Source organism: Danio aesculapii, chromosome 8, assembly GCF_903798145.1.
Source record: "Danio aesculapii chromosome 8, fDanAes4.1, whole genome shotgun sequence".
NCBI lineage: Eukaryota > Metazoa > Chordata > Actinopteri > Cypriniformes > Danionidae > Danio > Danio aesculapii.
In genome coordinates, this window is record NC_079442.1 from 33,596,153 (window position 1) to 33,613,942 (window position 17,790).

The 17,790-nt window shown below is 37.7% G+C and overlaps 1 protein-coding gene across 2 annotated transcripts in view; it reads left to right on the forward strand.

Moving 5' to 3' along the window:
- trabd2b (TraB domain containing 2B) overlaps nt 1-16,305 on the forward strand; it is a 102,231-nt gene extending 85,926 nt beyond the window's left edge. For both annotated transcript variants that reach the window (XM_056463785.1, XM_056463784.1), the window contains exons 5-7: nt 9,592-9,682; nt 15,121-15,366; nt 15,465-16,305. In XM_056463785.1, coding sequence (XP_056319760.1) covers nt 9,592-9,682; nt 15,121-15,366; nt 15,465-15,681 — 554 coding nt within the window. In that variant the 3' untranslated portion in view covers nt 15,682-16,305. The remainder of the gene's footprint in view (nt 1-9,591; nt 9,683-15,120; nt 15,367-15,464) is intronic.
- The last annotated feature ends 1,485 nt before the right edge of the window (nt 16,306-17,790 follow it).

Genomic DNA, 17,790 nt, shown 5'->3' on the forward strand with positions numbered 1-17,790 from the left:
ATAGAAACTATTCATCTGTTTTGCTTTGTTCTTTTGTGAGTATGACCTTATGAGAAAGACTGCAAAGTTGCATAACAGGTCAGATGATAAGCGGGAACACACCACCATGGCACATCTGTTTACGGTACAGATCATGCACTCAAACTTCATTATAAACTCAGCTATTCATATCCGCAATAAATCTATTAACAAACCGTCAATGTTCACATAAAACAACATATATATGTCAATGCTACAAGATCCTAACATTTACATATACTAATACAAATAATTTTTGCCTCTCAAACAGATTCACTCGCATCCTAATTAGCAGTTTGCTGAGCAAGGAGAGAGAGAGAGAGTGTGTGTGTGGCGTTTCAGCAGGTTCTCATTTGCCTGGTTCCTCAGTGCAGCGTGGATTTTCTTGCTATTATTGAAAACATCCCTAGGAATTTCCTGCAATGGCCACAACTCAGGCTCCCCTCTCTTCTTTAATACACACGCTTCATGTGATAAATAGCATTTGTCTTCCTATTAATGGTCTTGGATTTGTTTTGCTATTGATTTGACATGCATCTGACACTAATAAATGACAAAGCTAATATCACAGGCTCTAAAGCACTAATGCAGTCAGTTCCAGTAAGCGCACGGGACACTGTTTACATCTTACAGTGTTTGTATGAATGTGATCACTCATCCGTGTGTTTGTGTGTGGTGGGGAACTCTCAGCACATGTGTTTTGCAGTTGTTTGTGGTGGTCGCTGCAGTGTCATTCCTTACAGAAGTGCTCAGAAATAATTGGTTCAAAGGGCCCTTCAACAAATATTTTCATGGTGTCCATCCAACAGACACTTCACTCCAAAGGTTCTTTGTGCTTTGTTAAAAGCATCCATCACTGAAATCCAGTAAAACAAGTGCCTATGGTTGTAGATGATGATATTAAAGAACCCAATACAATGTAAAATATACAGAACGAATAGGGTAAGACATTACCACACAGTGGATTGCTATAGAAAGAATGACTCTTTTACACTATATCTGCTCTTTCAGCCAATGTAACACCTGTTCTATTCACCTCTCTCTGACTGCGATTTTTAAATATTATATATATATATATATATATATATATATATATATATATATATATATATATATATATATATATATATATATATATATATATATATATATATTTATAAATGTATATATATATATATATATATATATATATATATATATATATATATATATATATATATATATATATACATTTATAAATATATATATATATATATATATATATATATATATATATATATATATATATATATATATATATATATATATATATATATATATATTTATAAAAATATAAATATATATATAAATATACATATATAAATATACATATATATAACAAGTACTCTAAAGACTGTAGCCTCTATTGTCAGCTCCTATTAGCTGACCTATGCCTTACTATCATCTGGGTCACAGCACCAATTTAAACGTTCCATCTACACTCACACTGCTTCCCAAAGGCTATGAACTGTCTGGCATTTCTGCCATGAATTTCAGGTATGGAAACAAGCATGCTAAAGTTATTGTATGTGTGCACACTAACAAGCAAGCTAAAGGCCGAAGCCTCTTGCATCAGCTCCTACCAGCTGGGCTTAGACCTTATTCCCATCCGGGTCATGGCACCAATTTAAATGCTCTGGCTATACTCACACTGCTGCCAACAGAATATGAACTGTCAGGTATGGGAACAAGGATGCTAGAGATATAGAATGTGTGCAAACTAACAAGTATGCTAAAGATCGTAGCCTCTTCCATCAGCTCCTACATGCTGGCCTTAGACCTTACTCCCATCTGGGTCACGGCACCAATTTAAACGTTTCAGCTATACTCACACTGCTGCCCACAGGCTATGAACTGTCACTTATGCCATAAATGTCAGGTATGGAAACAAGGACGCTAAAGTTATAGTATGTGTGCACACTAACAAGCTAAAGACTGTAGCCTCTTGCATCAGCTTCTACTAGCTGGGCTTAGACCTTATTTCCATTTGGGTCATGGCACCAATTTAAACACTCTGGCTATACTCACACTGCTGCAGAATATGAACAGAATATGAGAATCAGAATATGAACTGTCAGGTATGGGAATAAGGTCGTAGACTCTTCTATCAGCTCCTACTAGCTGGCCTTAGACCTTACTCCCATCTGGGTCACGGCACCAATTTAAACGTTTCAGCTATACTCACACTGCTGCCCATGGGCTATGAACTGTCATTTCTGCCATAAATGTCAGGTATGAAAACAAGAATGCTAAAGTAATAGTATGTGCGTACATTAACAAGCATGCTAAGGACTGTAAACTCTTGCATCAGCTCCTATTAGCTGGGCTTAGACCTTGCTCCCATCCAGGTCAATGTACCAATATAACCACTCTGATATACACACACTGCTGCAACAGAATATGAACTGTCAGGTATAGGAACAAGGATGCTAAAGTTGTAGTATGTGTGCACACTAATAAGTACGCTAAAGACCATAGCCTCTTCCATCAGCTATCACTAGCTGGCCTTAGACCTTACCCCATCTGGGTCACAGGCATGACACCAATTTAATCCTTCCAGCTATACTCACACTGTTCCAAGCAAGATATGAACTGATATCTCTGCAATGGAAGTCAGGTATGAAAACAAGACTCTAGAATCAGTCACTAGTGGGCCTACAGAGGCCAGGAGAGTGAGGTATATTTACACAACTCCTAATAGCTGCCATCACTTCCATTACATCATCTTTAGACTATACTATATCAGCAAAATATTGGCAAACTCCAATTGACTTACAGCAATGAAGTGATCCATAAACAACAATAGGCATCAAGACACAAGAACTGATTTTTTTTCATCCTTAAAGTGTCATAGCGGAGAACAAACAACATCTCTTCTGGGATCCTTTACAAGTTCATGCTTGATTTTCATCTTTCTTGATGGGTTCCTTTATATTGTTGACCAATAGGGACACAGCTTTTAAATATGACAAATTAAAGAGGCAACGGTTAGTAAAATATGGAACAGCTATGGCAACACAATTTTTCTGACAACTAGACAGTCAGAACGGAACATGCCTCTTCAGTAGGCACTGTTTGTTTATTCTCGTATCTGGAAATTAATTACTAGTCCCACCTCATTGAAAAATAGATTAACTGTTAAAGGCAGCAAGCAATGATTGGTTAGGAAAGAGCATGCAGTCTGTTTTCTTATCCTGACAAAACAAGAATTTCAAGGAAATCACATAAAAGGTTGTGTAGTCTGACCCTGACATTAAAGCATTGGGACATTGAATTCATTTGTTCTAATGGTTTTATTAAATCACCATTTTCAGTGGAGTTGAAATGGGAGGCAAAAAGTAGACGGACTGTAACTGAATTACTTTCAAATGTCTTTAAACCTGTACCTTGACAAGAATGTAAAAAAAAGGAAATTATTGTCCACCATGACTTCTTCCAACTCCACCAATTAAACATGGAGCCACACTGTTATTAAGTAATGCTATATAGTAACAAGTGAATCTCATTGCTGCGTATAAGATTGGTTGAAATGGAAAAATCTTCAAGGGTCAAAAGTGTTTTATCTCAACACAAAAGTGTTTTATTTATGTCTCTAAATGGTTGCTCCGCAATAAAAGCTCAATTAAATTCTTATCAAATCTATCAGCAGACAGTCTGTTTGTCTTGAGCTGCAGTTTTGTGTTGGTTTGTATCTCTGAGGATGTCTGTGCAGATGCTGAAGTGACTCTCTGTGCTAATTAGATCAGCAGAGCTCATTATCGGACTCTGCCATTACATGCCTCATTAGCTACTAAAACAACTGATCTGGGTGCTGAGTTCACATTACACAAATAACACATGCTCCCACACCCACACTCATTTTAACTGTAACGCACTTAACACAGATGCTTCTACCTGCACATTTGATTTCAGCCACACACATCCACATTCTAAGAGTAGGTGGATGCACTCCAAAAATCTGTGATTTATTATCTGCAAATTCTTTAAGCAGCCTTCTGTGGAAATTAATGCAGAATCAGCAAAGTTAGAACGTCTTAGGAGTGACATTCATTCATTCATTTTCTTTTCGGCTTAGTACCTTTTTTAATCTGAACATGCAAACTCTACACAGAAATGCCAACTGACCCAGCAGAGGCTCGAACCAGCCAACTTCTTGCTGTGAAACAACAGCACTACCCACTGCGTCATCGCGCTACCTTGAGAGTGACAACCACAAAAAAACCTAGGAGTGAAATCATTTAGTATGTGATCACTACAGTAAAGTTTTGATGACTGACAGTCATCATTCTTTTTCAAATATGCTTAAGAGAGTAAGAAAATGTTCATATATATATACACACACACACACACATATACGTATATATATATATATATATATATATATATATATATATATATATATATATATATATATATATATATATATATATATATATATATATACACACACACACACACACACACACACACATATACATATATATATAAATAAATGTACAAATATGTATAAATGTATAAATAAATACACATTTATACACACACACACACACACATGTGTATATATATATATATATATATATATATATATATATATATATATATATATATATATATATATATATATATATATCACACACACAAACAATATATGTATATATATATATATATATATATACACACATACACACACACATATATACACACATACATACATATATACTATATATACTATATACTATATATATATTTTTTTTTTTACATGTACACAAATACTTGCTACATGCCACATTATTTCACCCATATTTTAAGATTTTATTTTTACAAAATATTCTGTGAAGCTTTGCCGTTGACACTTTACTTGTAATAACATGCTTTCTACATCTTCCTTTTGTAAATGTAATTTGTCTCATCTTTTCATTCATTCATTTCCTTTTCAGCTTAGTCCTTTATTAATCAGGGATCGCCACAGCAGAATGAACCACCAACTTATCCAGCAGATGTTTTAAGCCGCAACCCAACCCTGGGAAACACCCATACACTCTTGCATTCACACAGGCAATTTAGTTTATTCAATTCACCTATAGCGCATGTCTTCGGACATGTGGAGGAAACCGGAGCACCCAAAGGAAACCCACGTGAACACAGGGAGAACATGCAAACTCCACACAGAAATGCCAACTGACCCAGCCGGGGCTTCTTGCTATAAGGTGATCATGCTACCCAATGCGCCACCGTGACGCCAATCTCATTTTTTCATAAAAAAGTATTACATCATATAAATACAATAATGGCTGAACATTTGTATTGACTTATATTAATATTTATAAGACATGTCTTATGAATACACATGTAGTTTTAAGTAAAAGTCTGTTTATATGCAAGAACAGATTTTCCCCCCACTTTAATCGTGTCTGCAGTTTCACAAAGCCACTTTGGCATTCCAAGAAAAGAAGTAGAGACCCCAGCTGTCAGAAACTAAAACAAACTCTAAGGGCAATTTCCCCTAAATGCTTTAACCCCTGTGAGCTTTGACCGTTAATGTGCTCCTGCTCTCCCTTTTTCATCTCTTTCCTCCATTTTCACTTTTCCTCAACTGTGAAAATGTCCCCATGCGTTGGACTGACTTTCTCTCTCTCTCTCTTTCTCTTTCTTTGGCAAATCCACCACCCCACAGTCACCGTATAAGAAATGTAAATATTTGAAGCCATAAAGGAAACAGTTTCAATGTTTCTGCATCAAACCCTTAAAATATTTCAGTCCCGTAAGTCCCTGAACACCTACACACCCAATAACCGCCCCACAGAGAGGGAGAGACCCCTCATTAGGGAGCCCCTTTGGACAGGTAAAACAAAGAAGCGCCCCCTTAATTCTATAATATCCCAAGGATGGACTGAAGGCTGGAATTTCCTGATCTCGCTCTGAGATTTATATAGGTGTTAGAGCTGATCTGTGGGTTGTACACTCAAGGCGGCGCTGAGGGTTTGTTGACTCAGAGACCATGTTGAGATTTATAGATTTCCTGCTGCTGTAAAAACTTGCAGCGGGTAGTATGTGTGTGTGGATTAGACGGAGCTGTGCTGCATTAGAGGTCAGTAGTTTGTAGGGTGATCACGGGGGAGAGCAGAAAATGAACGAGTCAGAGGTAGAGGCTTCCCTTGAGCAACATCTGACACACAAGCAGAGCCACAGATACACACATGCTTGCTCACAATAATGGACAGCAAGCAGAGAGAAACAAGACAAAAGTAGTATGATCAAAGTCAACGGCAGCCTGGTGGCCCACAGTGCCTTATAATTTCATGTCTCAGGATGTTTGCTTTCTCCTTGATACTTTGTTTTCTGGCAGTGTGTGTGCACTAAAAACTAGACACTGGTTAGTCTGCATGTTTTATTTCTTATCAAACATAAAGTAAACAAACACACCAATGCTCGACTACTAAAGAAAACATTAAGTAGATCACTAGATCACATGTTTGATTGGACATAAAGGTGCCTAGTGTTTAAAATATAATTACATTTTTGTGATAAACTTAATTTAATCAGTGATTTAACTATACTGTTGATAAAATTTGACAAAAAGCAGCACATCAGTGCATTAAACACAAAAACATTTTTCTATAGAGTTCTGCAAACAATAAAAGATTTCAAAAGCATAGAGCAATTTTGTCTAGATGTATAATAAGAGCGGTTTATTACTATAACCTATAAAGGAAAAGCAATTTAGGGAAATAATGATAATAACAATAATAATAATTCCTTACATTTATGCAGCAATTTTCTGGACACTCAAATCGCTGGAATCTCCACTCATCCACCAGCACTGTGCAGCATCCACCTGGATGATGTGACGGCAGCCATATTGCGCCAGACCGCACACCACACACTAGCTAATTGGTGGAGAAGAGACAGAATGATGAAGCCAATTAAGATATGGGGATGGTTAGGAGGACAGAGGCTAGTGTGCAAATTTGGCCAGGAGGCCAGGGTTAAACCCCTACTCTTTTTTTGAAGGACATCCTAGGATTTTTAACAACCACAGACAGTCAGGACCTCGGTTTAACATCTCATCCAAAAGAAAGCGCTCACTGAGCAGTATAGAGTCCCCATTAATATACTGGGGCGTTAGGAGGACCCACACAAACTGCAAGTTGAGTGCCCTCTGCTGGTCTCAGTAACGCCAGCAGCAACCTAGCTTTCCCATGTGGTCTCCCATTTAGGTACTGACCAGGCACAGCCCTGCTCAGCTTCAGTGGGCGACCATATGAGAGTTGCAGAGAGCTAGCGGCCGGCCAAATTATACCTATAGAATGAATATGTATATGCATGTCATCATTTTCACAACTTTTTGTAGTTTACACAATAATAGTAATTATTTTCAAACCCAAATGTTTAATAAACAGTTTTTGTCTGAATTTTGAAAATCCATAGTTTTTTTAAATGCCAGTTAGAGGGATTAACATACATTAACAAACATGACATCAAAAAATATTTACTAAAAGACACAAATCACAAAAATCCCTGCTTTACAAAAAACTCTTCACAAGCCTAAAGCATTGGCTGTAAGTATGTTTGGTCTTGTGTGTAATGTATCATGTATCATGAATCATGAAGGTGCTGACATCTGGACACAACCCAAAATACTCAAGCCAATCCCTGTGTTGTTCACAGTACATCTTCTAAATATGAGAAAGTATAAGAGGTTAGTGAGTTCAGAAAATAAATATAAATGTACTAAAGAACTTATGCTTGAAAAGTGATTGAACCCTATTTACCCCAGCAGAGAAAATGTGGAAAAAGTCATATGAAAGTCAGAGAGAGAGGGAACTCAGGGTTTAAGCTGTAGATTTGCACATTACATTAAAAGCCAGACTGTATTGATGTTATTTAAACTTTCACATTTATTAAAATAGCAGACATTGTAATTTAAAGCCACTTTCAAGGTGAATTCAAGATATGCACATTCCCAGGGAATCAACTCTGTAGCCAAGAATCTAACACTTGACATGCAGTTTAAAAAACAAAATATGGGAACACCACGTGTGCTCTATTCTGACTGAAGCAGAGGAAATGAACAAACAGTCTCTGCACCTGTCTCAGTCTTTTCAATCTCAATCATTTAAACGAATGTTTGGGTGTAACTTTCACAAAAAAAGCCTGGAGCTTTAGCTAAGCCTCAGACAAATTTGTATGAGGTCTGTGTGTGTTTTCAGGATTTCTCAATGGCAGTTTGTTGTTGGTTATCGAAATATACTGCGGTCAAAAAAAATAAACACCACAAAAACACATAATGAATTGTATCAGCCTTTGGAGAGCTGAAACTCCAGTAGTGAAGCGTGCCTGTGTGTATGAAGCACGGGTTTGTTTGTTTGCTTCTGGGTGTGTGTATTTATTTATCGTGTGCCAATGTTTTGGGTGTGGATGTCTACAGAGAGACAGAAGGAGAGATTAGTTCAGGCCGAATTGTTTTCTAGCATCTCCCTGCCTCCTTTTAATAATTAAAAGGAGACTATTTCTCTGGATACGGCATATACCTTAACCTCACCAATTTGGTAGTAAGGTGACCACCCGCACCTCACCGCAGCCTGAAACTTAATCCAACTACTTCCTCTAGTAACCGAACGCTTCTCAAGTAACTACTTCCTCCAGTAGCCAAACGTCTGTGAGAGCGCTCTGTCCGGCAAGGTTATTTATGTGGCTGGAACCAAATAAATACAGCACATTAAATGAACCGCTCGACCTCACACGCAGAATACAGAGGCATGGCTGTATTACTCAACATTTTCCAAAAAATACATTCTAACCAAGTTTAATATGAAGATTAATCATAGGGTGTGGGTGTGATGGCTTGCTGACGGTGTCACTGAACTCATTTGAGTCTGCACTGGGATGGGAGACGAGGTGAGGAACACAACAGGTCCGGCCTCAATGGGCTGCCTGTTTCTTCCCACCATGCCGAGGGGCGTAGCTTCGTAATCTGGCCCTGTGATCTGACCGACGCTCAGCGGTAGCCTCTTCACGCTCCGTGCCAGTCGCCCCAGCAGCCTTTGAACTTGGCGGCCAAGAAAGCACCGCGGGCCCCTCGCTCACCCTCCCTTGCCCTGTCTTCGCGAATGATCAGCAAAATAATGATGATAAAGAAGCATGAAAAGAGACAGCCTTGAAGATTTTCAGCGTGCTGTTAATAAGCTTGCGGAGCATGCTGAGGCGATGAGGTCAGGCTGTATTAGCGCTTATTGCTGGGTTGAGTGACACACGGGATTATCGGCTGCGCGGAGAAGTGAAACAGCTTTCATCAGCGTGGCGCTGGAGCGCGTGCGTTTGATGTCTCAAGAGTGAAGGAATTATGAGTGTATTATATGTGAGAGCCAAGGCGGAGAGACAGTAGTGCAGGGGCATTTTATGTGGCCTCATTCTTGAAGAACAAGTGCACCTTGAGATCAAGAACAAGAGAAAAGGAGGGTTCTCAAGACATCCTCCTTCATACAGTATAATGCATCATCACTAACATGGCTTCTTGTTTTCTATGTCTTACAGGTCATTTCCTGGGGAATCATAGTGTACTGGACATTCTGCGGCAGGAGGGCTATGAGGTGGAGCACACACCACCACAAGGGCCCATCATACAGTGAGTAAACCAATATAAACACTTGAAAAATAAGAACTAACCAATTGGTGCCATTCCAGTCCATGAGTGTGTTGACCACAGTATTGGAGTTTGAATGGAAATGACTATGATTGTGTACCAGACAATGCACTATACACTTACTCTATGCATGATATAATCAACTGTCTAGTGTATGAATAATATAAGGTTATTTTGTCACCAACATCAAAGACAGCCCCGGCCCTACACTGAAAAAAACAATGACTGCAAAGTTGTTGCAAACCATTTATATGGGTTGAATTTAAACAAACTAATTAAATTGAGTAATGTTTAACCTAATTTGTTTGTTAAAAATCAGCTAAAAATAAATTGCCTAATTAACAACCACTTATTTTTTTTCAAGGAATTATCTTTGAATATTTTTTTCAGTGTACATTATGAAAATAAAACTGCCACAGTATTTACTTTTTCTTTCTTTAATTTAGCGTGAACACACTATTTATACAAAAAAGTGCACATGTACACAAATTTATATACACCAAACAAGCAGCATTTACTGAACTGCAAGGAAATTTAACTGGTACTGCATTCTGAGCATTGCTTTTCCACCAAAAAGATTTTATATTAAATATGACTAAATATACACTTGATCCTAAGTACACATTTCTCTAGTTGCCATTTATCACCAAAGAAGTGACCCGTACGCCCTAATTAAAGTGTGGTATGATGGGAAAAGGTTTCATGGGCAACACAATCCAGCAGGTACAGGACTTTGTCAATCCAAAAAATCCATCCCACAAACTCACTATACTGAGGCTATTAACTTTCTCCATTCAGTTCAAGACAACAGTCTACATGTTCTAGGGCTGGGTGATTTGGCCTAAACTCAAAATCTCGATTAATTGAACATTTTAACTGGATTATGATTGATCATTTCATTTATTAGTATTTTTTTTGTCCTCATAGTTCATGACAGGTTTTGTAGAGTAAATATGCTCACATATTACAAGTGAGAGATTTCTGAATGAAGGTTGCATTACTAGATTTTAAAATAATTGAAGGAAACACACAGGCTACTATCTATTATTATTTATTAAACATCAACACTGAACAAATGAAATTATAACACACACTGCCTAAAACCAACAGTCACTTTTTCTTAATAAAAAGTGAAAATAAATAACTTGAACTTTTGGAAACAAAATGAATTATTTTCAATGTTTTCAAATACAGAAAATAAGCAGTATTCAATAAAATAACTCTTGTAAATCATGTAAATAATATTTTAAACAGTGCACTTCTTGAATCGTCTGTAAACAAATATTTTAATGTAAATAGTTATTTTATTTATATGCCGTCTCAAGGCATATCCGGCGCAGCTTCCAATCATCGTCAGTGTAATACAAATGTGCGACGTGTAGTTACATTTTTCGAGAGGTGTGCAGGTATGCGACCACTAAAAGGCTGCGCTAGACCACACCTGTTCGTTTGACACAGACGTATAAATCAATCTTAAAAGAGCGGGGTCAAGTGACTCCACACACGGCAGTGAAAGTAGTTGAACAAACTGACCGATTATAGGTTCTGGATGTCAATTTTGATTACTTTTTGATTAATCGCCCATCGCTAATATGTTAATTTTTAAAAATACCTTTCAGTATTTGTATGCTATTAAATTTATTCCTATTTCCTTTCATTCAAATTTGAATTTGCTTCATGCTCTCAGAAAGTTCTCTCACAATAGACTGATCCAACCCTCCCCCACCCTTTTCTCTCTACTGATATTCCCCTAACCTCTTAATTCTTTTTCTTCCTATGCCAACACCTTGCCCACACGTAATAATTATAAAGTTATTTAAACAACAAACCTTCCCAAATATACTGTGGGGCTGAATATAATGACGCATACTACATACACAAACTCCGCAATGCATCGTATTTCACCACATAGAAACCCCAAGCACATTGTAATTCACCGGGAGGATATTCCACTTACTGTGCTAAACTGCAAACAGAGCTAAACTATGCCTTTGATCTCCCCCTGCTAACCATGATGAGGTGGGCCAGACCAGCGATCCGCCAATTCAGGTCTCACCCATTTATCTTGCATAGAGGGGTGCTATGCCTGCTCAAACAAAGACAACCCACCTCCATCATTGGCATACTTGTAGCATTACTCAACAGGCTTTCAGGGGAGCTGGAAGGAGGTGATCCAAAGGCTGTGTAGGTTGTACTCATTAAATAGCTGTAATGGCTCCAACACCCAACAAAGGCGCAAATGGAAAAATGAGAACGCAGAGTAAGTGAATGGTCCCATAAAGGCAATTCGAACTCGAAAAGCACCTAACCACAGCCACAACATCCAGCCGCTGTTGTTTGAAAAACCTCCTGTTGCAAATTTTAGTGCGGACGTTTTCCTTTGGCACACTGTGGAGCTTTAAGTGCAATAGGCAGGGACAGAGAGCGTGAGGGGCTTCTCAGATTGCTGGAGATGATGACAGTGGCTTTGGTAACCAGCTGACAGCTGGATGGAGCGGCTGAATGATGGACTGACTGTGGTTTAGAAACACAAACCCTTCCAGCTTTCTCGCTCCCCTCCTGCACTTTCTCTCCACTGTAAAGTGAAAAAATGAGGTGATATGATGGGCAAATAAAACGACGTGCAATGGCAGCCGGACATGTGTTTACTAAAAGCTCATGAACCACAAACTCGAGGCCTGTAGTGTGTTTGTGGTGCACATATGGGTGATTACGAGATTCAAACCAAACAAAACACTTCATGGACGTACTAAACACGGCGGGTTGGCTTAACCACAATGAGGCAGTTAGGAATGAAGCACGGTTTACCAAATGTCGTCATATTTACCCAGTGTGCATGGCTTTGGCTGATGTTTACTGTGATGAAATGCCCCAGTGGGCACTCACCAGCCGGAGGCGACAATTATACAGGGGCACAATCTTGGGCAATGCTACGCCCTGCTGGTGCACTATAGAATCATCTATGTCTGGGTGTCTTAAATTCATTCATTCATTCATTCATTCATTTTCCTTTATTCATCAGGGCTCGCCACAGCGAAATGAACCGCCAACTTATCCAACATATTTTTTACACAGCAGATGCCCTTCCAGCAGCAACCCAGTACAGGGAAATGTCTTTAAAACTTTATTATATTAAGAAATAAATAAAACTAAAATCAGTGTTGTCTAATCCTATTATTTAATATCAGTGTAGATTGGTATGCAAGTCTAGGATATCAGTATGGGGGCTCAAGACTTTGAGATTGTAGATTTGACCTCACTGGCTCTTTGTAAATTCTTAGCAAGCCGAAAGGTTGATATGATGCCTTTTGAAGTTCGAAGTATCTCCAAAACACATGCACATGCACACACTAAGCCAGAGCTTTTTTGATACATGACTAGGTTGTTATCTGCAGTACTTCAACGGTGTCTCCTGACACTCCCCAGTTCTAGAATAAACTTTGTGTGTATTTTGACTGATACCAATAAACAGAAATATATTTCAATGTTATAAATGGATGAAAAATATTACATTAAAAACAAAACTAAAACAAAATAATTTTAAAGCAAAATGTATATTCAATCCATATAGCCAGGTATAAATGACTGAAATTAAGATGCATATTAAAAATAATTCTTAATGACAAGTATACTAAACTATATAATAAAATAAATTATTTTAAATGTTCAAACTGAGTTTAGATATCTCAGTGATATAATGTAAAGTATAACAAGCAGACACCAATTTTGAGATTTGCCAAAAAATTACTAAATTAAAGCTGTTAAAAAAATGTAAAAATATGCTTTAGAAGACTTGAAGAAACAGTTCACCCAAACAATAAAAACGACTAACAATTTATTCAATCATTCATTTTCCTTCGGTTTAGTCCCTTTATTCATCAGGGGTGGCCACAGTGGAATGAACCGGCAATTATCTAACATATGTTTTACACAGTGGATGCCCTTCTAGCTGCAACCCATTACTGGGGAAAACCCATACACTCATTCACACACATAAACTACGGCCAATTTAGTTTATTCAATTCACCTATAGCGCACCCAGGGAAAACACACACCAACATGGGGAGAACATGCAAACTCCACACATAAATTCCTACTAAACCAGCCGGAACTTGAAGCAGTTACCTTCTTTCTGTGAGGTGACAGTGCTAACCATTAAGCAACCTTGTCACCCACTAACAATTTACTCACTCTCAAATTCATCCAAACCTTTATGAGTTAACCTAAAAGAAGATGTTTGGATAAAAGCTGAACACCTGTAACATTTCACTTGAAATTGATGGAAATCGGTGGTTACAGGTGTCCAACTTTCTTCAAATTATCTTCTTTTGTGTTCAACAGAAGAACGCTATTCAATCAGGTTTGGAACAAGTAAAGGGTGAATAAAAGATGTTTGCATTTTCAGCTTTGGGTGAACAAAATAAAGTTATTTGGTATGAATGAAACATATTTGTAATCCATTAAATGTGTTGTTATTATCAGGTGATCTACTGTGCTAGTGTTTGTTGTGTCACTTCACTGGCATTCACAAATCGACCTCCCACATGGCCTCATTATATAATAAAGCGATAGTAAAGTGTTTATTGTAATGTCCATTGAACACTTTCGAATTTTACCAGAAGTAATTGGTCATCCTGGCACATTCGTATAGTACTCTGTTATCAATGAGAATTCAGCCATCTGTCTTCACATACTGTTGTTCATGCAGTTTAATAGGACATGTGTTTCAGATACAGCCTGTCATTTAAAGTGTTTAAAGGGCACCTTTTTTACCCCTGTGTCAAGATAATCAGCACAGTGACAGACATGAAGGAAACAGATCTTACGTAATGTTTGTGAAAAATACCACAGCAGGAACTATCCCAATGATTATTTGATGTATTTGTCGTGGAGTTAAGTCAAGCCTTTCTGTCACGATGAGTCACACACAAATATCGTTACAAAGTTCACACACATACAGTGCGCAGGCACATTTAACTTTTTTTGTGCTGCAAATGTGACAGGAGACACATTATTATCCACTGCTGTATGGATATCCGTTATGTTAATGTACTAAATAAACCTGATTTAAAGCCCACAAAGCGGAATTGCAAAATGGGAGGGATTTGAATCCTATTTTAACATCAGGAAATGTTAAAAAAGAGACCTGTTGTCTTTATATCACCCCAGTATGACTGTGAACACACTATATCTGGATGCAGTTTTGTCCAAAACAGATTTTCTAAAAATGTGGGGAAATGTTATTGCCAATTAAATATGACATATTGGCCAATATGTTATATTTATGACTGATATGGTACGTGTAAGAATAAATATACAAGAAAATATATATTAATAAACTACTATTGTTTTGACAATTTCACATTAAAATATCTGCATGATGCCACAGGCTTGATAACTTCCACATATTCTCACCCAAGGAGCTGGTCTGAGCTGGAGGTGACTACATTGAATCCCACCGAAGACAGCTTCGAGTCAGAGACAGAATGGACATCAGAGACTCCTGAGTTGGAGGAGATCAGCCAGGAAGAACTCTCCCATATGCTGCTGCCTGACAGTCTCAGCCAGCTAGAGGAATTTGGCCGCTACAAGCATCCTCGTAAAACCCATCATACGCACAGTCGACCTCGGCTGTTCAGTGACCTGTGGGTGCGCATAGGAGACAGGTGAGGACATGACACATGCCAGAAACCACATTTCCACAGCAGGAAATTCAAAGCTTTTTACTAATAAAAATACATTTCTGTTTTCATGTTGACCGTAGCACGACTCCACACACAAATATAAGGATAACCAATGGCTACGTGACGGTGGAGCCTCCTCAGATACGACAGGAACAACAGCAAAGACTCCGAGAAAGACTGAAGCCTATCAGTGAACCCACAAACCCCAGCGCACTTGACTCCATGGCTAAAAACCCAACATATGCGCTGACTTGTTTTTTGGCCTGTCTCATTTCACAACTGCTTTTCGCTTCCTAAAGAGGGACTGGGTCTCTTGGAAGCTCACAATCCGACTCGGTCAGAATTTTATCTGAGTGACTTAGTGACTTCGTCTGTGGTAAAAAATAAATGGCAGTTAAGTACATTTAGGTACTGCTTAGATCAATTTTTGGGTGTCTGCCTACAATAAATTAGTTGCCACAGTATGTAACACTATACGAATGTGAGTAATTTCTAATCGTTACATCTGGTAAAATGGTAGTTGCTAAGAATAACAATAAGAGAAAAACAAGAACATTTTGTTATACTTATGCAATGTCTCTGCCCAGAGTTGATTCATGAGAATCAGATTGTACTTTTATGTGAATTCCCAGATGACTGTACCCTTTTGCCCCATCAGTGCAGACAGCAAAATATGAATGTTCTTTTTTCTGATGAGTGAAATGGGCAAAAACAAATATATCAAATGATCAGTATGATATAATAGAGACTGTTATTATGTGATATGGTCACTGGCAGATAACTGAATAACTTAAAAAGTTCACAGAGATGGTACTTATATTTTGTAAATTGTGCATTTGTTCATACAGAAATTTTATATTTATTATTTCATGAAGAGTATATTTTCATGCATTTCTCAAGTATTAAAGTTAAGTAAACACTTTTGATTCGTCCTTTCTCTTGAGGTGTTCAGGTTTGGTGAGACTTAAACGCATACATGCTGCCCTCTAGTGGCGCTCAATACAGTTAGAGATGGGTTATTTATAACTTTGCAAGTTAAATTGTAAACACATTTAATTCAGTGAATTAATAAATAGAGAAATAAACAGTGTTGGGAAACGTTACGTTTTTAACACATAGCCTACTTTGCTTAAAAAGTAACCAAGTTACACATTTAGTTACTTTTTAACAAAGTGACTGAATATTGTAACATGTTACTTTTAAAAGTTACATTCCCCAAGTCTAGAAATAAATAATACGGTCAACATTTACCATAGCCTACATATGTTGTCCAATTCAGAAATGCTTTACCAGAAAATATAAATTAACAGTTTTTCATAACTGGCTAATTTTGTCTTGACTCACCCACATCATGTTCAAAAGCAATATAATTTTCATTCTATTTAGAAACATTAACACATATATCAGGCAGAATATCCTCAGACTGTTCTTCAAGTGCAAGTACATATTAAATCCTACACTTTACACTTACGTTTGCAACAGTTGCTCAAATCAAAAATGGCCCCTTTGGTCTGCGTTCGGCGTTCTGGCGTGTCATGTGACCAATTAACAAAAGGAAAAAAGCCAAGTGAGGGCTTTGAATTCCATGTATTCTTCGCACAAAAGATACCACATCGCTTATTAATCATATGGAATATTAAACACCGCTACATGGACGCGTTTTGTGGTTATTTATCTTTCGTTTTGTAGCTATTTTGCTTCACCACCAGAAAAAAAACGTCCTGACATGAGTAGCTAAACGATGATGTATTCATTAACCCTCCTTTTACAGTCATGAAAAGAGTGAACACAAATGTCCATGTCAAAAGCACTATAAAGCCCTCCCTTCCTTCTATTATAAAGTACTATCCGGCTTAGTACCTAATTCATCAGGTGTCGCCACAGCGGAACGAACCGCCATATTTTCAGGCATATATGTTTTATGCGCGGATGCCAGAGAAACACCCACACACTCTCATATTCACAAACACACATACACACACACCACGGTCTTTTTTTCCCGTCCAGTTCCCAATATGCCTGTGGGGGAAACCGGGGCATTAGATCGTACGAATTGATACGAATCAGCCACTAAATCAAAAAGTTACGAATTGCCGTGAGATTGTGTTACATACTCCACACAGAATCTGGCACTGCCAGTGCTAACCACTGAGACACCTAACCGCCCTCATAAAATGCTATTTTAACTTTTTTTTACACGCTATCACAGACAAAGTTGTCATTGCTGTCTTTAACTAAGGAAAAAAATAATATTTTCCTTAAAATAAGGCTACAGATGAAAAACGTTTAAAGATTATTAGAGTCCTAATCAATTGTTTATATAGCACGCATGTTTAAACGCATTACCAAAAAATAAAACTACTTCTCACACATACATATTTCCAATATACATACAAAAACTCTGAC